Genomic DNA, 24090 nt, shown 5'->3' with positions numbered 1-24090 from the left:
TAAAGGTCCATCAGACAAACTTCCATCCCCACTCTGGCCTTACAGCACAACCCACCTACTGATTGAGAGATGAAGGCCCTGCAAAACAAGGCAACATCTGGGTTTCCTGCATCCTGGTCCCTCCACCCAGCAAAACTGTACCAGTTCTACTGTCTGTGCCTCTGTGCCCGCAGGGTGGAGGGGGCAGGATTACTGAGTATAGACTGGATCAGTTTTCCCTTGATGTAGTTTCATTACGAGTGTCTTAATCATCGTCTTTGAAGATGCGTTAGCATTTATTTTGAGAACCGGAGAATTAGCCATGGGTTTTCCTGCTTTTTACCCCAGGCTTCCATACTTATGCATGTTCCCTGTGAGCACTATAACCCATTTACATTAAACCCTGTCTTTTCCTTTTTAATGGAAAGATTATTCTTTAAAATTACCAGTTTCATTATTGTTGGATTATATAAGTTCCAGTCAGTGGTCTTTATTGCACTTCTTTGTAATTCCAACTAAGAAACATTTAACATCAAACTTTTGTCACGGTTTTAACACTTTCTTTAACTGCTTGTTATTTAGTGACAGGGTCCTCCTGACCCCCTTTTTTGTTACATTACTAAGGTTTCTGCCCAACTTTTCCAAGTACTAGTCACAAGAAGATGTGACGAATTTTGGCCATTTCGCAACTCAGCTATAAGTTTTATCAGCTCCAGTCAGCCAGATCACTGGGCTTGTTGTTTGATCTGGGAATGGAAGACTTGTTTCTTTTTCAGTGTGAAAGCCGTTCTTGTTATTTCTGTAGATGAATGACTAATTTACACACTCAATAGGCTGAGAGGTAGGTTAACTTTTAAATGTTTTCCAAGCAGAATTCTCCTGGACCTCCACTGTTGTTTCCAAATGTTTAGTACCAAAAAGGATTCAAATCTGGGACAATGTGCGGTTGCATGGCAGCTCTCACAATGTCTTGCACAAATAATACCTCCCTTGGCTCAGATTCACCAAAGTTGGGGCAGGGAGGAAGAAGCCACAAAAATTCCACAGACTACAACATTTCCAGGTGTGTTTGAGCCCTGCCAAGTGACAAAGGATAGGTGGAGTAGCATTTGGGGCTTTCCAACACTTTTCTGCCTCCCCCAGTCCTTAGAGCAGTTGGGAACTGGTTCAGCCTTCGGGGTGTTCTAGTTTGAGATGGAATGTCTTGTAGGGGCTGCTAAAGGCTTCATGGAAAGAGCTGCAAAGAGGAAGCTATTTGCATTGTACAACAGTATGTTCTGGGTCCTATGAAACCTAGGAACTATAGTACATGATCTTGAGTGCCACCTATCAGCGTTTGATCTATTAACTATTTATATATGTCCAGTTACAGACACTCTTGCAACAGAGGCTCTTCCACCAGTTCAGGATTACTGGAGCACTGTAGTCTCTGGGCACACCCCGTTTGACTCCTAACACCCACCCCCTACATTGGTGGGGCCAGAAGCAGGTGGGATAGAGCCAAATAAATGACTTTTATGCCACCCCTGGATTCTCCTACACAAGGGGAGACTCCAATTGCCCTGTTAGTGCACTTCTCTACTCTCCTTTGTGCAGCATGAGTGGTGGACAAGAGTCTGGCTAAGAGTTATATTTTCCCTAAGCAAATTAACAGTAAAACCAGTAAAGCACTTTTAGGTTAAAGAATGAGGATGATGGGTGATACTCTGGATTTTGTTTTCCAGATTTTGCAAATAAATCTTTTGGTAAATGTAATTTTTCAATTTATGAACCAGACTATTCCAATTTATTTTAAAATCCCAACAACATTTCCTGGATTTTCAAAATGTCAAACATTTTTGCAAAAATGGCTTTTCATTTTTCAACAAGTTTTAATGTGTGTGCAGTAAAGAATTGTAAGTGTATCAACTCGGTTTTACGCAAGTGTGTGATTGCATTCAGTAACAATAAGGAATTAAAATACTTGCTGTTTTGGCCCTTGATTCAGCAAGATACTTGAAGGACATAAATCCACACCGTGTAGAGATCAAGCATAGGAATTTATTACACACAGCGCTGGCGGAGTGTCACCTTACTTATTAGGCTCAGAGACACTGTCAATCAATTGATTACAATAGAATATATAGATTTTCCATGGGTGGGGGAAAGTGACAGAGTAGGCAGTTCCACACCCCGGGATAGGTTTTGCAGCAAGACAAGATAGTACATTAGCCAATGGTTAACAGGTTACATAATGTCTCCGCCCATGGTCTCAAGTTAGCAAATTAACATTTAATTAATACTGTGATAAAATGTTATTAGTATAAAATATATATATTGAATTCTGATTTGGGGTCCATAGGAATGGAGCAACTCCTTTGACTGTCCAACAGGTACATTCCTAGGGGTTAAAGCAAAGAAACAGTGAAAGTATATGGCAATAAAGATTGTTTCCTTTACGTCTTAAGGCAAGGCATTGGTCCCTTAGAAGGGAAGTGGAAGGAGGCCATATCTTATACTGACATGTGCCAACTTTTCATAAACTCAAGGTTGGATCTGTGAGACGAACGTTTCCCTACAGAAGAGACTAACACAATAGGAACAGGGATTCTTTGTTCAATTTGAAACATTGGATGAAACATAATTATTCAGTTATTGCTTCAACATCTGGCATTTCTACTGACCAAGCATATCTTAGCAAAGGCAACGTTACCTTGTTTACCCCAGCTTTCTCTTAGCTGATCACTATTTGCTAGGCCTCTGCTCTCTTGATCATACTCTGGACTTTGGGTCTGGAAAAGAGCTGGCACAATCCATATACCAGGTTGTTCTATAAAATGCATATGGATTTTAACCCTTCAATACTTGAACATGTGCCTCACTTGAAGCGTGCAAGCAGTGAAGTCACTAGCTCTGTTCACATGCTCAAAGTTAGGGAAGTGCTCAAGTGCCTTGCTGAATTTGGGCCGTAATCTCTTTACAAAAGGTGTTGAAAACAGCAGGACAAAACTTGCCAGATCCACAATTGCCCCCTACAGTTCCTGCTTCTTTTCTCCCCCTCTCAGATTTTAGTTGGTTTCTCAATGGGACCCAGGCAGTTAAAGTCTTTTTCTTACTGTTGTTTGTAAAAATGTCAGATTGGCAGCTCCTGTTTGCCAATCATAATAAATTTAGTGCCTTTATTCATTTATTTAAAAAGAAAAACTTTTCTTCCTGGTGGCTGCCTAATTGATCCCAGCAGTTCAATTTCCTTTTATTTCTTTGCAACAGATAAGGTATATGGTCAGTATGTAAACTGCTCTGAGTTACAGTTGTCATCTTCAGCCCTGACTAGACAAGCTGGTGGCCATTGTATGGAGTCAATAGTTTAAACAGATATCTGGGACAAATTAGGAGTTTTGGTAAAACATCCTGGGTGAAATCCTGGCCTCACTGAAGTCAAGTGGAAGTTTTGCCATTGATTTCAGAGGGCTAGGATTTCACCCACCAGCTTCATATTCTAGGCTACAAGAGTTATTTTGTAAGTCTCCAAGTTTATTTTAAGCTTCCATGTTTCTTGCTCAGGGACGGCTCTAGGTTTTTTTCCGCCCCAAGCAAAAAACATTTTGGCTGCCTCCCTGTCCCAGCCCTGGGCTCCTCGCCGCACCCCCCTGCTGCCCCAGCCCTGGGCTCTCCCCCCCCCCATATCCCCTGCCGCCTCAGCTCTAGGTTCCCTCATTCCTCCCCACCATTGCCCCCCACACACACCTCCTGCTGCCCCAGCCCTGGGCTCTCTCTCCCCCCCACCTGCACCCTCCTTCCGCCGCAGCCCTCGGTCACTGGTAACTCACTCCCACGGCAGGTCATTCAGCAGGAATTTTAGATGTGCACAGAACACAGACAGGATTGGTTCCCATATGGTTTCAGAACTGCAGTAAAGTGGAACAATTTTCAGCTTGTGTGATTGGAGGATCTCTGGATACATATTATAAGACTGTCCTACATAAATGAGGAAAAGTTGAGGTGCCTTTATTATTCTTTTGCTCCACTCTTTCTTTCTATGGGGAATTTGCCAATGCAATATCACTGTCTTCCTTTTACACAAACAAACAAACAAACAAAAAAGGCAATGACTGTTGAAAATAGCAATTCCAGTCCTAATAACCACTGGGAAGCATTTCTTGCTCAATTTTATCCTACTTTTTCTACAGCAAGTTACAGTGGATCAGTATATTTGATTTGAGAGAAATGAAGTAACAGCTGCCCAAACTGAGCTTGAACACTCCTGAATTTTGAGGTGTTCAAATCTGGAAGGCAGGTGCTGGGGGAAGGCGGGGGAAGGGGGCTGTGGCTCTGCGGGGGAGCACGGCAGCATGTATGCAGCAGTGTGACTGGCACTGCGTGGAACCAGACATGTTGGTCTGTGTGGCATGGTAAGGGGGCTCGGGGGTTGGATGGGGCGGAGGTTGGGGGGGGGAAGTCAGGGGCAGGGAGAAGGGGGGTTAGATGGGTCAGGGGTTGGGGGGAGCAGTCAGGGGACAGGCAGCGGTTGGATAGGCGTGGGAGTCCCGGGGGTTTGTCAGGGGACAGGTAGGGGGTGGGGTCCTAGGGCGGAAGTCGGGGGGTCTCAGGAGGGGGCAGTTGGGAACAAGGAGAAGAGAGGCTTAGATGGGGTCCCAAGGGGCAGTTAGGGGCAGGGGTCCCAGGAGGGGGCAATCAGGGGACAAGGAGCAGCGGTGCTTAGATGGGGGTGGGGTCCTGGCAGGGGTGATCAGGGGACAGGAGCAGGGGGGGTTGGAGTTTCTGTGGGGAGCAGTTGGAGGGAGTGTATGGTGGCAGGGTGGGGCTACCCTCCCTCCCTGTGGAGTGTCCTATTTTTTTAATTTTAAAATATGGTATCCCTACTCACAGTGCAGCTCTCCATTCACGGCAGGCTGCAGCATGAGGTCTCAGCTTCCTCACTCCCTCCCCCTATTTCCTGTTGGTAGTGGCCAAGGGAATGCTGGGACATGTAGTTCTTTCCCTGTTCCAGGGCTGGCTCTATAGGCAGAGAGCTAACCAAGGAACTACAGCTCCCAGGACCCCCTGTTGGTTCTCAGCTCCCATGCTGGATCCCTGCCGACCCTGCAAATGGGCTGCCCCAAGCACGTAGTTGCTTTGCTGGTGCCTAGAGCCTCCCCTTGCTCCACTTGTTTTTCCCCTGCCAGACTGTTTGGGTCAAATTTTCAAACAGTAGCTTGTAAAGAGGCAAGTACAATTGTGCACTAATAATTATCTGATGTCCAAGTTCTCACACATATAAAAATCTCAGAATTGGGCACGCAAACACAGAATCATAGAATCACAGAACTGGAAGGGACCTGGAGAGGTCATCTAGTCCAGTCCCCTGCACTCAAAGCAGGACTAAGTATTATCTAGACCATCCCTGACAGGTGTTTGTCCAACGTGATCTTAAAAATCCCCAATGATGGAGATTCCACCACCTCCTTGGCAATTTATTCCAGTGCTTAACCACACTGACAGTTAGGAAGTTTTTCCTGCCCTTGCTGCAATTAAAACAATTGCTTCTTGTCCTATCCTCAGAAGTTAAGAACAAAAATTTTCTCCCTCCTCCTTGTAACAACCTTTTATCTACTTGAAAACTGCTATGTCCCCTCTCAGTCTTCTCTTTTCCAGACTAAACAAACCCAATATTTTCAATCTTCCCTCATAGGTCATGTTTTCTAGATCTTTAATATTTTTTTTTGCTCTTCTCTGGACTTCCTCCAGTTCGTCCACATCTTTCCTGAAATGTGGCTCCCAGAACTGGACACAATACTCCAGTTCAAGCCTAATCAGCACAGAGTAGAGCAGAAGAATGACTTCTTGTGTCTTGCTTACAACACTCCTGCTAATACATCCCAGAATGATGTTTGCTTTTTTTGCAACAGCGTTACACTGTTGACTCATATTTAGCTTGTGATCCACTATGACCCCCAGATCTCTTTCCACAGTACTCCTTCCTATGCAGTCATTTCCCATTCTGTATGTGTGCAACTGATTGTTCCTTCCTAAATGGAGCACTTTGCATTTGTCCTTATTGAATTTCATCCTGTTTACTTCAGACCATTTCTCCAGTTTGTCCAGACCATTTTAATCCTATCCTCCAAAGCACTTGCAACCCCTCCCAGCTTGGTATCATCCGCAAACTTTATAAGTGTACTCTCTATGCCTTATCTAAATCATTGATTAAGATATTGAACAGAACCGGACCCAGAACCGATCCCTGCAGGACCCCACTCAATATGCCCTTCCAGCATGACTGTGAACCACTGATAACTACTCTCTGGGAATGATTTTCCAACCAGTTATGCCAACCTTATAGCAGCTCCATCTAGGTTGTATGTTTGTGCCAACCACCTTATTTCTAAACTTTAGCAACAAAAACTAAGATGACATAAGATGAGGGGTTTGCAAACCCTCCTCCATCCTTCATTATTATTATCATAGATTCCAAATAGCTGGCAGCTTTCTGTGCCTGTCATAGTTTTCCTTTGAAAACAAGATGCACAAATTAAGTTGCCATTGGGGCCAACAAGTTTCCATGAGAAACACTTGTTATTGATATTGCTCCAGGGTCTGTATAAAACCAGCTTCTTTGCTGAAGGGAAGCAGTGGCAGCACAGCCTTAGGACACTGGCTGTTTCTGGCTCATTGATGGGAGAGAGTTGCATGCTGGGTATTATGGGCCTGGTCCTGATGTCATTTATACCAGCTTTACACCAATGTACTTCTAATAGAATTACTCGGGATTTATACCAGTATGAAATCAGAAATCAGGCCACTTGTATTAGGAAGACGGTTTAAAGAGGCTGGAAGTGTTCAATTAGGTTGTGGATTTGCAGCCTGTGGCCTATTAGTCCTGTTCAGCTACTGGGACACTTGGAAATTGCCTTTGAGCTTTGCAGTACCCATTGGCCTTGACTTTTATTACTCTGGTATAATTGAGGACTAAGTATATTGAAGTCATTGGAGTTATGCTGAGGTAAATCCATTCTGTGAGAGAGACAAATCAGCCAATTACATTTATGCTATCCATAGACGAATGTCTCTAGAGAAGCCTTGGCAGAGACACTGCTCCCGGGAACTCTGTTTTAGGACAGGGTCCAACACTATTGGAGAAGCAGTTACAAATAGTAGTTCATCTGTGGTAGCTGCTAAACCATCCGTTTAAATAATGACTTAGCCCTACCTGCTCTGCTATCAGTTTAGAACTTGCTGCTGTTGGAATTTTAGAAATTCAGATCTCCATGAAAACTATTCTGTTTGCAATCAACTCCATGGGGATCCTCTTGGATGCCAACATTGAAGAATATGGCCCTAGGTTGGTTATACTGGAAACAACATTTGAGACAGTGCAGGATAATTTATGAGTGAGTACCACCCCAGAGAGCTTTAAATCTGAAATTGAGTCAGTTAAGTCAGATTCATCCTTAGTATATCTTACAATTTTTTTTTTGCCTACAAAAGTAGGAATTTTAGAAAATCAAATACATGTTTATTAATAATCAGAGTTTTGAGGTTGAAGAGGGAATTGAAAGAGCGGAGACTATTTTCAGAGAATCGGTTATAACATAAAAAATTATTAAAAGGACAAGGTGGGAGAGGTAATATCTTTTGGTGGACCAACTTCTGCTGGTGAAAGAGACAAGCTCTCAAACTACAGAGGTCCCTGAAGAAGAGCTCTGTGTACCTCGAGAGCTTGTCTCTTTCACCAGCAGAAGTTGGTCCACCAAAAGATATTACCTCACCCACCTTCTCTCTTTAATATTTTGGGACCAACACGGCTATAGCAACACTTCAAACAAATAATTAAAACAACTTTTGATGCTCTGGTCTTTACTGAAAATGTATCTAGATTTTCTGGTCTTTTTTGAGTCCCACAACTGTATCTGATTTGACTGAGAAATAATTCTGGGATAGCAAAGGAGACTGTCAATTCCTGAACATAATATTTTCATCTGTCTGTGATAAAAACAGGGTTTGGGTACCTGTGAAGTAAAAGATGCTTGTGTTCCAGGATGTACAAATCAGCCTAAGGTTAATATCTGCTCACATGCCTCACGAGTCAGGCGATCAGGATTTGGTTCATCTTCTTTTTGGGGCCTTAACGCAATCTACATAAGAGGAGATGACACTGTAGTTATTCAAAGTATCTAACATGCATTTGGGAAGTGAAAAATAAACTAACAATATTAACAGTATTGATAATAACAAGGCCATGTCTTGAATTAGGAATACTATTGCTGTTCTTTGTCCTCTCAAGTTTCATTTTCTTCTAGATAGAGTCAAATATGTGTTTATGGATTTTAATTTCTGATTATGCTCAAACATTTCTGGATTTGAGCTTTGTGGTGTCCTGGAAAAATGAACAAGATCCTGATTCAATTAATGATAAGCCTGAAATACTTGTTGGATGAAATCCTGGTCCCAGTGAAGTCAATGGTAAAATTCCTATTGACTTCATTGGGGCTTGGATTTTACCTGTTATTTTTAATCAGTTTTGAGTACTAGAAAGTATTTTCCTGAGTATGAGCCCAAATTCAGGGGCATACTTAATAGTTCCATTGGCCGGGTGCCTCCTGAAGTGCCTAATGTTATACAAGTGCTTAAATACCTTGCTGACTCAAGGTCCATATCTTCAATACAAGTAATCACTCTGATTGGAGAGAATTTAAGTGGTGCCTAGAAGAAAATAGTTGTCATGTGAACGTAGATTCCAAAGACCCTTTGTGGCTGGATTTATGTTTTCCATAATCCTGATTATCAAATTATTTTTAAGAAAAGAGTGGCATTAGGCAGCTTTCCATAAATAGTGGCTAATCCTGCAGCCCTTATGAATGCAAAATGCACGTTAAAGTCAGTGGGGATTTTTCCTGAGCAAAGACTGTATGACTTGCCCCTAATTTATGATTAATTGATATTCCTCTATTGAGAATTAAGATATAAATTGGGACACTTTTCTGATACCTATGAGGTGGATCACACATCTAATATCATCAGAGAAGGAAGAAACTAAAGCAGATCCATCCTCAGTGAACAAAGATCGGCAATTGAATGGAAAATGTAAAAAAAAAATATTTTCATGTTCATAGAGACACGTATTTTCACAATTGTCCACGCGCCTTAGCATAATCATGGATTTCCATTCACTTTCTTGTGTCTCATGAAACTGTCTTAATCCCCATCTCTATAAAAATGGGGCCGTGAATGTCCAGGTTTAAAATGTTACTACCAGCATTGCTTTACTGAGTGCTAAAGAATAATTGAAGACAAATGCATACTAGAGAGACACTGCAGCAGGGCCGGCTCCAGGCACCAGGCAACCAAGCACATGCTTGGGGCGGCACCTGGTAAGGGGCGGCGGGGGGAACGCGGCGTGGCATTCCGCGGGGATGGGCGCTCCGGCGGCACGGTGCTCGGCGGGGGGGGGGCAGGCTCCAGCGGCACGGAATTCGGTAGGTGGCAGCGCGGGCTCGGGCGGGGGGCAGTGCAGGGCGCGGCACTCAGGGGGGCGGGGAGGGGGGGGGGCGCGGCGCTCGGGGGGGGGGGTTTCCGGCAGCGCTTGGCGGGGGGGCGGCTCCGGCAGCGTGGCATTCGGCGGGTGGCGGCGCAGGCGCGGTGCTCGGGCGGGTGGCGGCGCGGGCACGGCGCCCGGCGTCGTGGGGGCGGCGTGGGGTGCGGCGCTCGGGGGGGGTTTCCGGCGGCGCTCGGTTGGGGGGGGCGGGCTCCGGCGGCGCGGGGGCGGGGCGCGGCGCTTGGCGGCGGAGGGGAGGGCTCGGGGGGGCGGCGCTTTTTTTTTGCTGCTTGGGGCAGCAAAAAAAGTTAGAGCCGGCCCTGCACTGCAGGGTGCCTTCTGTCAGCTGATTTTTCAGCCTCTTCTTCTTACCTCCGCACAGCTAACAGAGAAGCCTGGACAATATCTGAATGAGCCAGATCCTCAGCTGGTGTAAACTGATATAACTCAATGGAAATCAGTGTTCATTTTCTACCCTTTCTTGTGTAACAGAGGATAGTCTTGTTATTTATAGACATGTTTAATTCATTTTTGAATCCCAGTAAGCTCTTGGCCTCTGTTATAGCTTGTGGCAAGGAGTTCTACGGGTTAATTACGTGTTTGACTTCAGTGAGGCTATGCTGATTTACATCAGCTGAGGATCTGGTCCCATACATTTAAAGGGTTAACTCTAACCATTTCTCAAGCTTCTTAATTCAGGAACATTCTTTAGGATTTGCTGTTAGGACCCTGCTATTCCATCTGAACGTCAACAATTAATCAGGTAATGTATTCAGAGTTAGTAAGATGGTCAACATTATCACTGATAAGAAATGGTTAGGAAGCCTGCTGTGTATTTAAAAGTAGGAGAGAAACATGCTGGAGAAACTGAAAGTTGTACATAACCCAGTAAGGGTTAAAACTTGACTACACATGCCTTGGGTAGCCTACTGCAAGGAGCGAGAAACCTTGCCTACAGAAGCATACATAGTTCTGAAAAGCAAGAGCATAATATCAAGTAAATTAGCTGCCCAGATGTCATGCATAGGTATTTGAAAATTTCACACTTATTCATGTTTATCCACAAAAGGGAAGAACTTAACCCCGTAGCCTTAGTCACAAATGTACTGCTTCTGGGGATGGAACTTTTGCAACAAAAAACATGGCAGCAAGTGGGATGTTCAGAAGAAGAGCTTGGAGGGATGGAAAGATTTCCATGTGAAGCGAGAGTGAAAAGACATGGATTATTTAATTTAGAAAGGAGATGAATAAAAAGGGACATGAGAGAGATATATAAAATTATCGTTATTATATAGAAGATCATTCTGATACTCCTATATATATCCTTTCTCTTAAGAGAAGAAAAAGAAGCCATCCAATTAAATGTAAGATGTAACAAATTTAAAAGTGATAGAGGGAATACATTTTTTTTTACACAACACATACTTAATCTGTGGAACTCACTGCCAATTCTAGCACTGATGCCAAGAGCACAGGAGGGTTCCAAAAAGAGTAAGAGATTTATATCACTAAGAAGAACACTCTCATTTATATTAGCTAGAATAAGAATGTATATAAGGGATATAAATCTAGATCCTCCTGCTTCAGAACATACATCAATCTTAGATTGCCTGGGATTAGGATATAGCCCACAGATATTTTAGTGCATACTTGTCTGTTATGCAGTTTTGCACCTTTCTCTGAAACGTCTGGTGTTGGCCATTGTCATAGAAAGAGGAACCATTGGTTTGAACTGGTAGGGCATTGCCTAAGTGCAGATAGAAAACCGCCTGTGTGCTTGTGAGCTTCTGAAGAGCTCCTGGGCCAAATCCTTCTGTCAGTTACACTGGTGCAACCCCATCGATTTCAAGAATTTCAAGCCAATTGATTTGCCTCATTGTAGCTGAGAGGAGAATCTGGTTCAGTGTTTGGAGGCACCTGATGTGATGCCTTGGCTTCATTCCACTCAAATGGCAGTTTTTCTGTTGACTTTAGTGGGGCCAGGATTTCATCCCTGATTTTTTTTCAGAACCTGCTTTATCTAACTGTCATTCTAACTAATTTGTGATTAGACTGAAATACTGAACAATGATATTTTAACCACTGTTTATAGGCTATAAATCCCAAATTCAACAGAAAATCCCTCTAGCCTTTGAGCTATACAAGCAAGATCATAGATACTGTTTTTCCAGAACCCAGTTCTATATGGTTTAGAAGCCAGGCAGATTATTTTCCTTGGATCATATTATCACCGGAATAAGAAACTATAAATATCTTCTTCCTTATCCCTCCTTGTCCAGTAATAATTGGATGCAACATAATTTATCCCCAAGATGGCAATTTTGCTTTGACATTGAGGTAAACAAAACCAGATTTATTTGGGTGTTGTTCAAAAAACACCATCTCACTCCTAATTCCCCCCCCCCCCCCAAGAAGCCTTAGCTGGCGTATTAACGTATAAAATTTCACAGAAAGGTCCACAGAAACAGAAAATGGAGAGCAAATAAAATGTAGCTGCAAAGAGCCTGAATTCAAAGTCAAGGATCACAATATTGACCTCTTCCTAAAAAGGAAGAGGAGGTGGAACAGGAGTGGTAGAAGTGTATAGACATGCAAAATTTCTATATGGTTGTAGCATGAATTCCAACTAACTGTATTTAGAAAAGTCCATGAAGAATTTTTGTTAAGTTTTTGGTTTAACTGAATTCAGATTGTAGTCTGATATGTGGTTAAATGGGGACTAATGGGGAATAAATTGGTCTTTATGACCCTGCATGGCTTCCATTCATATCTGCTGCAGGGGCTTGGGAGGAAAGCAGAGGCTGCATACCTGGTACTTCTCCCCCTGGAAGGGCAGTGGTGGAAAGATTCTGCATCCACCCCCATTGCGGTGGCCAGCATAGTTGAGCTAGTCCTAGGGTGGATGATAATTAATCAACTTCTGGTAAAGGCTAGTAGCTTACTACTATTCCCCGAAAGCAGGGAAGGAATTGTTCCTCTTAGATGCACAATTCCTTCCTTCCCTGGGCTGTTCTGGGACCATGCAGTTATGTGCCACCCCTTACCCTGGGGTAGAGGGGAAAAGGACTGGCAAGCCCCAAATGATTAACATGAAACATACATTAGCTAGAAAAACAGTTTGAAATGAAAATGGAAGATCTTGAAATGAGTAGATTGTGTACAATCCATTTTGATGATCTAATATGAATGGCCATAAACTATGACTTCTAAAAATACTGAAGTGAAGGCCTGGCTAACAGCTATTTCAAACTCTAGTTGTTCAGAACGTTCTCACCAGCATGTTTGAAATGCTCTCGGATTTTATTTTGTGAACAGATAAAAAGTGCAGGCTCTTTTTATAGGAGGCATCAAGTAAAACCAAGAAGTGTATACAGTTGCTTTGTACTTATTCCCAGGACACACAAAGCAATTACATGGCACTCACTACATAGCTACTTCCAGCAGTTTCAAGTGATCTCAGGGATTCAACCAGCTGTTTGTGTCCCATGAGAGAAATACAAAAGATGAAGATAGACACACAAACCTAAGAATGATTTTATTTTAATTTCATAATTGTGTTGCACTTGTTAGTATGGAAAGCGTGAGCATTAACCTCTGCTGTAAAGAGCAGTAAGTGAAATAAGAATTCCCTGGGCTGTTTTAATTGCTTGAGTTGTCATTTCTTGGAGCTAAAAGAGAATCATGGACACAAGACTTGATGGATAATTGAAGGGCAAATTGCTTTCTAACTAATTTTTTCAATAATGTAGTACTTTTAATTTATAAGTACCTCAAGTGTGAGGTTTCTGATAGTATGAACATATGAACAGTTGGACTAGAACAACTTTTAGAATAATACAGTTTTGATGGTCTTGGCAGATGTCATTGGAAAAGTATTTTCCCCTATATTTGCAATAAGTTTTGGAATTTGACCCATGTCCTCACTGTGATTAGACATTAATGCTATTTGGACATAAAACAAATGATTTGTTTTATATACACTTGCAAGAACTGTATTCAATTAACAGGATAAATTCAGTCAGTAGAGCTCATTCCTTCCTAAAATGTAACGTATATACACTGAATATACCTTTTCTTCTACTAGGCTTTTCTACCATTACACATACAGTATAGTCTGTGATTGTTTTAGGAGATTATACACAGATTTGGTTTAAAATAGTATTTCTAGTCATAGCTAAGTAAGATATTGCACAGCAAATTTTCACAAACTGACACAAACCTTTGTTTGGGGAATAAAACCACACACTTAACTTACTAAGTCATTGAACTCCTGTGGGAAAATCCTGTGTGACACATGGAATAATAGAGTCTCTTTCTCTCAGAAGCTGTTCTGTTTAACACTGGAACAGACATTTTTATTGATTAAGGAGAAAAACAGATCCTACATAACTCATCTTTAATCTTCCATGTTGCATAAAGCCCTGACATGACAGCAGCCGGACGCCACCAGTAACATCTACGTTTTGGTGATTTAATGCAAGAACATTATTTTTTTTTTATTTCTGATAAAATGATAAACAGATTTACTGTTTTATTACATCCCTAAAGCTGAGACCTATAAAAACATAGCCAGGGAAATGATGAACTGCCACTGCACTCTAAAACACTTACACTTCTCTTTCTATTACTTTGGCTCCTTTGAATGCTGCTATACATCCCCTACTTTCAGAAATGGCAATTCCTATTGACTTCTTCACAAATCATTATCTAGAAGCCAATATTTATTCAAAGTCCTTTTCATGCCATTTGAATAAAGGTCCCTCTCGCATATAGTACAGGCTATTCTATATTTTTAGGGGGGAAATAAATCTCTTGCAATTTATCCAAAAAAAGGGGAGGGTGGAAAGCTGAAAGATTAAGAGTGAAGTGAATAAAAATAAATATACATTTAAGGCTGAGAACATCCTTATAAATCCTAGAATGAATTGTTAATATTTTAGCAATTGTCCAGCTACAGCTTAATTGCCAAATTACTGGAATCTGGTGTATACGTTCAACTACAGAAAAATGGATAATTTTAATAGTAGACTGGTTTTATGGCTTGCTCTTAAAAGATGAATGTAAATGTTTACTGAGAAGTAGATGCAGTCATCTTAATTAGCAGCTAGTAAAAGACTGATTCAACCAAGAAGTAGTGTTATTGTAGTCAGCCATTCTAGAATTATGTAACAGTGACCTCTTATTATAAAGATTTATTTGGCTAATGTCAGATGAGAAAAATGACCTGGGAGAGTATATTTGTCTAAGGCAATTACAAGCATAACATTGTATCTTTTAAAATCATTGGGTTACATTCTGGCCTTTTAAGGCTGCCTCAGACCATTCAGGTGGTGCAAAGCTCCCTTAACGTTGGTTTAACTGACTGCATGGGTATTCCCCTGACAAAGGGTAATCCCAGAATACTGGATCCTAAACCCAAGCACAGGTGGTATGATTAGGAAAATAGGGGTGTGGCTAGAACTCTGCAGCAGACTGGTGACCTCTGGTTGCCAGAATGCTCCTCTGAATATCACTGCAGTTGACACAACTAAGGCTTTTTTTGCTCTGTGATACCAGACCTGTGCTCAACAGTGTGAAGATGAGGAAAGTGCAGGGATGGTTTACAACACCTTTGTAGCCCTTTCCCCCACCAGAGCTGCAGCAGGTGCAGAAGTGCCAGTCCTGAGGATCTGGCCTAATGTTTATCATGTAATTTTCAGTCACTAAAGTGAGAGACCCAGATTCTCTGGACCAGTGCAAGGGGGTGTAAATTGTCCGCACTCAGGGTTATGCTATAACTTTAGTTTCTTCTGAGAGCTCCTGGCATAAAGGAGACTCACCCTATGAACACTGACACCATTTTTGATTGGGCACCAATAATAATTTAGGACTGCAAGTGAAACAAAAAGGTAGCTAACTGCAACCTGCTAGTATTCAAATACAAAATTCAAAGCAATGTGTGACACCATTCTCAGTAGCATCATAACCAGGAACAGTGCAACTAGAGACAGGCTGTTCCCTTCTCTATATTGAGCAACTGAAATCAATTTTCTGAAATACAGAATAATCTTTGAAATGAAATAAATAATCACATTCATGCTCATCCAGGGCACCAATCCCAAATATTCAAGGGCTGAGCACGATATGCCTTTGGTAGTGTTCTGTGGGAGCTGGAGTGGCTGAGGGGGGAAGGGAAGCAGCATCTCTGCAGGGTTGTTACTCTGAAGGTGGGGAAGTGGCACGTCAGGAGTAGGGCAGGAACAAATCTGGGGAGCATGCTACATGACATGCTTCTCCTGAGACCTGATGGATGCCTGAGTGGAAATCCATGTGGGATAATGTACTAGCAACTGAATTAACTCTCACTGTACCCTGTGCCCTCCATCCGGAGTGGGGATTATGGCCCAGGTAGAGACTGCCAAGGGCAGCAGAGTCCTTTAAGGCCTCATCTTGCTATGGTTGGAGGGAACAGTAGAGGAGCTAGGCCTGGGGGGCCCTCATTTGGACTGTTCAGTCATTTACATGCTTAGTAATATTTGAGACTTATGTTAAAGTGCCTAGGCCATCACACCACTAAGGAGTGAGATGCCCCTTTGCCTGCACCACTTCTCCCTCTCATGGAGGTGGCTCCCTCTACTGGCCACAATTTAACTCAGCCTCCCCCCCCAGAACACGTCCATGTTACTGATGTAACTGTAAGACAGGTGGCTGAAAAGTTTCAAATAAAAAAAAAAGTGTGTGTGTGTGTGTGTGTGTGTGTTTGAACATTTCCCCATTGTTTGACCTGCTCTAGATAGGATACCCATTTTCAGAACCATCCATCACTTTTGCTACCCCCTCCCTCAACAATCAATTGGGGGCCTCAGTGCCTCTGAAAAAACAAACCCTACTTGCCTCATGTTTGGGCAGCCCAGAATTGAAGCACCCAGGATCAGAGGACACTTTGGCAGTTCTGGCCTATGTTATCTTCCCAAGGCTATACAAGGAGTCTGTGGCAGAATCTGCATTCAAACTCCGGGCTTCTTGCTTCCCAATGTTGTGCTCCACCCGTTTGCCCAGGCTCGCTAAAAATTACCTCTTAGCCAGAGGCACTGGGTTGTTGGTTTTTTAAAACTAGATCTAATCCCCTGGAAGCCATTACTGTGCTGTGAATTTCACCTGCTATTAGCAGGGAAATAATGTCTGAGCCCTGTTGTGTTAAGAGTAAGCCATACCTAAGTATCAGTCATTGACATGTCCTATTTCCCCTCACCTTTCATATAACGGAGCGCAGGGTATATAACCAGAAAACATTGCAGGCTACTACCATGTCTGCCCATCAGCTCTACGTGCCCAAGGGATTTCAAGCTTGAAAGCCTGAAAGTTCAGTTCTGCAGCTGCATTGCCTCTCTTCTAAACAATAAGTCACACCCGAACTAAAAGAGGTTATCCAAACCTGATAAAGTTCTGAACAGAGCGGTATCTTTGAGGGCCACTCCTAAGTACAGATTAACAAGTAGGCGTGTGTACATGGTTCATTGGTCCTAATTATAAATGTAATTTATTTGGAAATTGTCAAAAATCTTGCTGTCAAGACATTTGCATGGCAGCAACGCAAACTAATCTGAAAGAGCCTTTCACGATATTAAAATTATTGTGTGACAGGAGGATAAAAATCATACCAAGTAAGCTTCCCAGTAATGTCACCTTCCAAGTAAAGCAAAAGTTAAACCTCTCAATCATAAAACTTTGCATGTGATCCCTGATCAGAAGCTGTCTCCTACTCTTCTGACTGTTTGGGATGTTTACTGGATATTGACCTATTTATTTGTGATACGTCAACCTGATACTATTTTTATTTAAGATTGTTCCCAGTGATATTTTTCTCATTTCATTCTCTCTTTCAGACCCAGCCTTTCCCTCTTTTATCAAGCGCAAATGTAACGTTATTTTTTATCTTCTGAGGATCGTGATTGCAATAGTTTGTTGCATTGTAATTTCCTGTAATGCAACTTTAAGAAAGATAGCTCGGCGCTGCTGTGTTTGGAGGGAAATAGAACTTTGACATCAGATTTCCGCGCACTGGTACCAAGGCTCCGATGACATACACTGTCCTGCTTGTTTCAGGGCTTTGGCTGAAATGACATGAAACACCACGAATAGGGGGTTCATTACTATAGCGCTTTGAAATGATTGAGTGGGAACTGTGCACAAACAATACATCTCAGGACATCTACACCACACTACTGTATATCGACCTATCTTGATTTTTTTAAGTTGCTTTATTGATTGCTCTGCTACCCATCTAACAGCCCAAGAGTTTCATGATCACTGATGCCAGAACCATCATTTGACGCAGTGTAGGTGGAATTACCTGTAGCGTGTGTGTGTACCTATCTATACACACGTCATGGTCCGCACACTTCACTTGGTAGCACTTTGCCATTTACTTTGATTTTAAAATACATTACTCAATAAAATGAGAGCGTTACCTGTATCTTGAAGATTCCAGGCATGCATATTTCCCCATGCCACTCACCATATTGGCATACATTTGTTTTCCTTTGTAATTCAGACTGCCACTCATTTGTTCCTTTCATTCAAGCAATTATAAAAACCCATTGCCGTCTAGTAGAGGAGCCAAATAATTATAATCTCAAATCGGAGTGATAAACTGCAATGTGGGGAATTGTTTAATGTATTGTGATCTCTGTGTGGCATGCTAATAAAGCGCAGAATTTCCCCAAGTATATGATACAAAAAGTACGTGTTTGGATTGGTTCTGCTTAGCTCCAAGCGACCCGCCTTTGCATCTCTTGCAGCGCGACTTGCAAGGGCCCCCGGGGAAGGGCAATTCGATTTAAAGTTTCCCCCCTGAAGAAGCGAAGCCGCGTGTTCCAGGAACTGAAGTGCTGTAGAGAGAGAATGACTTCTGCGGAGAAGTCACCTCCAGCTGCCTTGTGTGAGCTCTTCCCGGAGGGTGTGCCGGACCCCTGTCGCCTCAGGTATGTGAGAGCCGCGATCCCTGGCAAGCCCGACACCGTGTACCTGCAGGTGGCGACAAATGCCCTTGAAGTTTGGCGCTGTCCCGGGTGCTGAAGGCGGAACGCGAAGCGAGTGAACACAGCTGGCCCATGGCAGCGGCCGAAGAGTTTCACTTGAGTCTCGGGAAAAGCGTCTGCAGCGTGGGCTGCTCTAGCTAAGGCCGGGGATCCTTCCCTGTCACTCCCGGTTCCACACGGCTAACAGAGCGACTCCCGCTGGGGCAGGAGTTTGCATTTAAAAGCTAACCGCGAAGGAAAGGGCTGAAGCTGCGCGGGGAGGGGAATAGGAGTCAGCCACACACTCAGTTATGTGCCTCATCCACTTCAGCCTGCACATGTCCCCCCGATTCCTCAGCCCTGGCATGTAGCCACATCGGGCATGTTACCGCATAGCCAGAACGCGCCGCGCCCCCCTCCCCCCGCCAATGTGCCGGGCCCTTGAAGGGCCACAGGGCTGGGGACGTTGCAAGCCCACGTCTCAATAAACAGGAACGCCACCGCCCGGGCACCCAAGCTCAGGCCCTGGGGGCTGACTGGTGCCTTGGCGCGGACGGATCACAGGGTGACGCTGGAGGTAGTTGGAAAGCCACACAATGTGGAGGCACCAGCTAGTTCCAAACGGGCTGCCTGGGCTTTCCTCTGGGAGGGACGAACAAGGGGGAGGAGGAGGGGACTCGCATCGCTTGCTACTGACCCAGCGGGTACAGAGGATGCTCCGCCCGCGCTGTTGATGAAAGGGACAGGAGTACAATGGCAGCCCAGCAGCGAGAGCCACCCCAGAGGAGAGGGGGCGGGGGAAGAGAGCGAAAGCAGGGACAGGGGCGGGGGGAGGGGCAGAGCAGATCAAACAGTGAGCGAGCGGGAGGGGAGAGGAGGGGGAGCAGGACCCGCCAGAGGGAGTGAAGGGGAGAAGCAGCCAGCGCGAGCGAGGCTGCTCCGTGCCAGCCCCTCGGAGCCCGGCAGGCTCCTGCTGGGAGGAGAGTGGCGAGGCCGGATCGGGATGGACAGGCACAGCCTCTCTCCGCCGCCTGACGCCCTGTGAACCGCGCGCTCTCTGGATGCCCGCAGCCGCTCCCTCCCGTGGCTCTCCGGCGTGGCCAGGCGCACTGGCGGCGCGGCACGCCCGGGGGCCCGAGGCGATGACTCGCGGCAGGAGAGCGGAGCGCTCCCCACCTGCCAGCCCGAGCCCGGAGGAGTGACAGTGCCGCGCTCTGCCCATGCGCTCCTAGCTGCCCCGGCATGGATGTGGCCAACAACACTACCTCCCCCACCGAGCAGTCCTCCGCGAGGGGCCAGGGCGCCGCGGTGACCCTCAGCTACCAGCTCCTCACCTCCCTCTTCCTGGGCACCCTCATCCTCTGCTCCCTGCTGGGCAACGCCTGTGTGATCGCGGCCATAGCCCTGGAGCGCTCCCTGCAGAACGTGGCCAACTATCTTATAGGCTCCCTGGCCGTCACCGACCTGATGGTCTCGGTGCTGGTGCTCCCCATGGCCGCCCTCTACCAGGTGCTGAACAAGTGGACGCTGGGGCAGGTCACCTGCGATATCTTCATCTCCCTAGACGTGCTGTGCTGCACCTCCTCCATCCTCCACCTGTGCGCCATCGCCCTGGACAGGTACTGGGCCATCACCGACCCCATAGACTATGTCAACAAGCGGACTCCCAGGCGAGCGGCTGTGCTCATCAGCCTGACCTGGCTCATCGGCTTCTTGATATCCATCCCGCCCATGCTGGGCTGGCGGACGCCCGAGGACAGGTCGAACCCCGACGCCTGCACTATCAGCAAGGACCACGGGTACACCATCTACTCCACCTTCGGCGCCTTCTACATCCCCCTGCTGCTGATGCTGGTGCTCTACGGACGGATCTTCAGGGCGGCCCGGTTCCGGATCCGCAAGACCGTCAAGAAAGCGGAGAAGAAGAAGATCGCCGACACCTGCCTGACGGTGTCCCCGGCCAGCCAGCAGAGGAAAAGCAACGGGGAGCCCAGCAAGAGCTGGAAGCGGACGGTGGAGCCCAAGCCCAGCGCGTGTGTCAACGGGGCCGTGAGACACGGGGAGGATGGAGCTGCTCTGGAGGTCATCGAGGTCCAGCACTATCACAACTCCTCCAAAACTCACCTGCCCCTGCCCAGCGACCCCTGCAGCACCCCGCTGGCGCCATCCTTCGAGAAGAAGAACGAGAGGAGCACCGAGGCCAAGAGAAAGATGGCTCTGGCCAGGGAAAGGAAAACGGTCAAAACCCTGGGCATCATTATGGGCACGTTCATCCTCTGCTGGCTGCCCTTCTTCATCGTGGCCCTGGTCTTGCCCTTTTGTGACAGTGAGTGCTACATGCCGGACTGGCTGGGGGCAGTCATCAACTGGCTGGGCTACTCCAACTCCCTCCTCAACCCCGTCATCTACGCCTATTTCAACAAAGATTTCCAAAGTGCTTTTAAGAAAATTATCAAATGCAAGTTTTGCAGGCAGTGAAGGACACTCCCTTCTCGGGGGCTCCCTGCGCTTGCTTCATCAAACTCCACATCTCTTCTGCTACTAGAGTCTCTGCTTGTGCCCTCCTTCCCCCCACCGGTGACCACTCTCCCCAGGACTGCGGCAGGGGCAGCTCCACTTTACCACGCAGCACCGGAGCGTCTCCTCCTTGTTACAACACACGGCGCGCGGCAAATCCAAGTAGTTCAGACTCCCGTGCAGCGTCTGCCATCGTTCCACGGGGAGACAATGCCGCTCCGGATTCCAATCCCTCACCTCTCAAAGCGTTACAAACGGAGTCAGCCCCTTTCTGAACTACTGCAAACTTAGCACTTGCAATTCAGCGCTTTGGAAAACTGACTAGCACGTGTTCCCGAACTAACCTGAGCACCGTCTGCTCCTCTGAGTTTACACAGTACTCAGCCTGTGTAATGACACCCTATTTCGCCACTTGTATTTATTTTGGGTAGACCTTGGGTTTGCAGATCGTTGCTTGTGGTCGCTGTTAACCACCTTGTCTGCCCGGGTAGCATCGGTAAAATAAACCATCCTATGCATAAAACCTTCTTGTCTGTTTTTCTTGGATTAAAAGAAGATTGCAGAGCGCTCTGAGTCTAACCTAGATCTGGTCGAGTAAGTACGAACGTGGAGGGTTTGAAGCAGTTCTTTCCACAGTGGAAGAAGGGGCTTAAAAGTTACGTCGCTGGCAGCGAGATTGAAAAGCGAATTTCGTTTTTTGGGGGAAAACATAATTTTATAACCTTTCAAGGTACTTCTGATCACATTACTAACTGTATCATACTAATATGTCTGTATCATGTATTTATAATAGCCCGCTTGTTACGTTACTACCTTTCAGTGCATGGGAGTTACGTTGTTTACACGAGAGGGATTTTGCTAAACATGAAATCATTACAATTCACCTAAATTAAAAACAGATTTTAAAAAACCCACCCTAATAGAACGAGGATTTCTCATTAAGAAAACCCACGGAACCCATCTTCGTGACTATCAGGCGCAAATAAATATATTGTTTAAAAATTCTTGAAAATAAGACGCAGGTTTTCATTTTGAAAAGCACCTTAAAAGTATTACTAGGAATCACACTGCTCGTTTCGGAAACAAACAGCCGTGCAGCATTTTACTGAAGTTTGAAACTATTTGCTAGGTGCTGCTTTCTCTCTCTTGCCCTATCTCTCCCCCCCCCCCCGCCAAACCAGGGTAATCTCATTTTAATGCTGTGTAGTGAAAAGGGCAAATGTGAGTAAATCAGTGAGTCTTTCTCCCAGCACAGGTGATTAGCTACGGTATTGTTGCAGAACAAACACTCATACTATAGCAGGGAATAAAGAGTGTACTAGTCACTTCACTTGCAAAGTGTGGAAAAGTAAACAAACACTGTCAGCTCTGACTTCTTGGCAGTTCAACAAAACTTTCCTGAATACTTGGCCCAATGCTAATTTCCCCCTTTAAACAAAAACCCCACCTTTAACTCAAGAAAGTTATAGAGGTGGGTTTTTTTTTGATACTTTGCTTTTGATGAGAATGAAGAAATAACCTGATTTGTACTGAAAGGTATTACTAACAGCTCTTTCTAAAGTCAGAAATTGGGGTAGCCTAAACTGTGATTTCAACTGAATTGCCAGAATGTCTATTTTGTACAGTGCCTCTTAGTTTCATACAGGGTATGCATCGTGATCTGTTATTCTGTTCAGATCTGACAGGGTTGCATATTATTTTGCACTATTAAACGGGTTGAATTCTTTGTATTTGGGAAGGTAGTTTGAGATCGAATGCTTGAGCCAAAAATACATATTTTTCTTCTTTAGTTTGTCGTAATCTGTACTACCTATAGGTACATGGGAATGTTAATTCTGTGCTTCACGTGAATGTAAATGTCAAGTCGTTTATGAATTTAAACAGCTTTCAAAGTTAAATGATAGCAATGCTTTGAATATGTTCAGATAGTCTAATTTATTATAAGAAAATTTATTTGACCTCATTTTCTCAATTAAAGTGAACTTTGATCTTCTCTTCCCCTTTCTCTCTGATCACTCCTAACTACGCGCACATTCTGGATTTTCTTTATTTGAAAACTAAGTTGTATTTCTAAGTGCAAAAGATACCAAGGAAAATTAATGTCCAGTCATTTATGAAGGAGTTGAAAATTTAGCCTACCACTTAAATCGAAGATCTTGTGACTTGAGTTCAAAGAACCAGCAAGTGCGTTATAAGTGACTGGTTTTAATTTTGTTGAACCTATAAGGAATCTATCTCCACATACACGTATCCAGTAGGCTGGCGTGTGTTTGAAACAATGATACAATCACACGTGCGACTATGTATGTGAGAGAGAGTGGGTTGATGGTTCTATGTATATCTCACTTATATTTCAAATTTAAACCTGTTTAAATTTAATCTGAACGGTGTATTCTCTCCCCCTCCCCCCATTTTTTACTTGCAGCAGAAGTCAGAATCTCCCTGGCATTTCAGAAACTTTTTAAAAAACTTGCTAACGCTGAAAACTTTTATTGTAGCCAATAGATCGGTGTTTCAGTTTCACTCTCCCCCTCTTATTCAAAGAGAAGCGATAGCTCCAGAGGAGGTGGTCCTCCTGTCCCGTTTGGAACTAGCTAGTGCCTCCACACTGTGTGGCTTTCCAACTACCTCCAGCGTCACCCTGTGATCCGTCCGCGCCAAGACACCAGTCAGCCACGCTTTGCACTGGGGTGGAAGGACAAAAACCGAGGACGTGTTTGCAGGAGGGAGCCATCTCTAAGGTCACTCGATTGATCTGGCCAGCAGGTCGGTGTCTAGAGTGAAAGGGCTGGAAATGTCATCAGTGCAGCACGCGCCAGCGTAATTCCATTCTCAATTACGCTAGAGCACTGCTGCACTGAGGCAGAGTTCTTAATTAAAGGGCCTCCCCTGAGCACGCTGACCCCCCGGGCAGGAGGCAGGCCACCAATGGCCAACTGACAAAAACACCCCTCATTAGCATTGGATCATGAGTGCAGGCTTGTTTTGCTTGCGACAGTTTGGGGAGTAAGGGGCTTTAACGACTGACTCAGACCTAGCCCTAGCCCAGAAGAACTGGTTTTAAAGGGGCAGTAGCACGTT

The 24090-nt window shown here is 44.8% G+C and overlaps 1 protein-coding gene and 1 long non-coding RNA gene across 3 annotated transcripts in view; one reads left to right on the top strand and one right to left on the bottom strand.

The window, feature by feature from the left end:
• Nucleotides 1-2001: 2001 nt before the first annotated feature.
• LOC122172314 (uncharacterized) overlaps nt 2002-24090 on the bottom strand; it is a 133137-nt gene continuing 111048 nt past the window's right edge. For both annotated transcript variants that reach the window (XR_010602179.1, XR_006172509.2), the window contains exons 2-3: nt 7968-8093; nt 2002-2359 (exon numbers count right to left, since the gene is read on the bottom strand). This is a non-coding gene — a long non-coding RNA (uncharacterized LOC122172314). The remainder of the gene's footprint in view (nt 2360-7967; nt 8094-24090) is intronic.
• Nucleotides 19376-23004, top strand: HTR1A (5-hydroxytryptamine receptor 1A). Its single transcript, XM_005300975.4, has one exon. The coding sequence runs from the start codon at nt 19735-19737 to the stop codon at nt 20968-20970; it is 1236 nt and encodes a 411-aa protein (XP_005301032.1). The 5' UTR covers nt 19376-19734; the 3' UTR covers nt 20971-23004.

The sequence above is a fragment of the Chrysemys picta genome, chromosome 6 (assembly GCF_011386835.1).
Source record: "Chrysemys picta bellii isolate R12L10 chromosome 6, ASM1138683v2, whole genome shotgun sequence".
Classification (NCBI taxonomy): Eukaryota; Metazoa; Chordata; order Testudines; family Emydidae; genus Chrysemys; species Chrysemys picta.
Note: the sequence above shows the minus strand (reverse complement) of the source record. Positions and strands in the feature narration are given on the sequence as shown.

Coding starts and splice junctions, on each gene's coding strand:
- HTR1A (XM_005300975.4), top strand. CDS start 19,735: ATGGATGTGGCCAACAACACTACCTCCCCCACCGAGCAGTCCTCCGCG.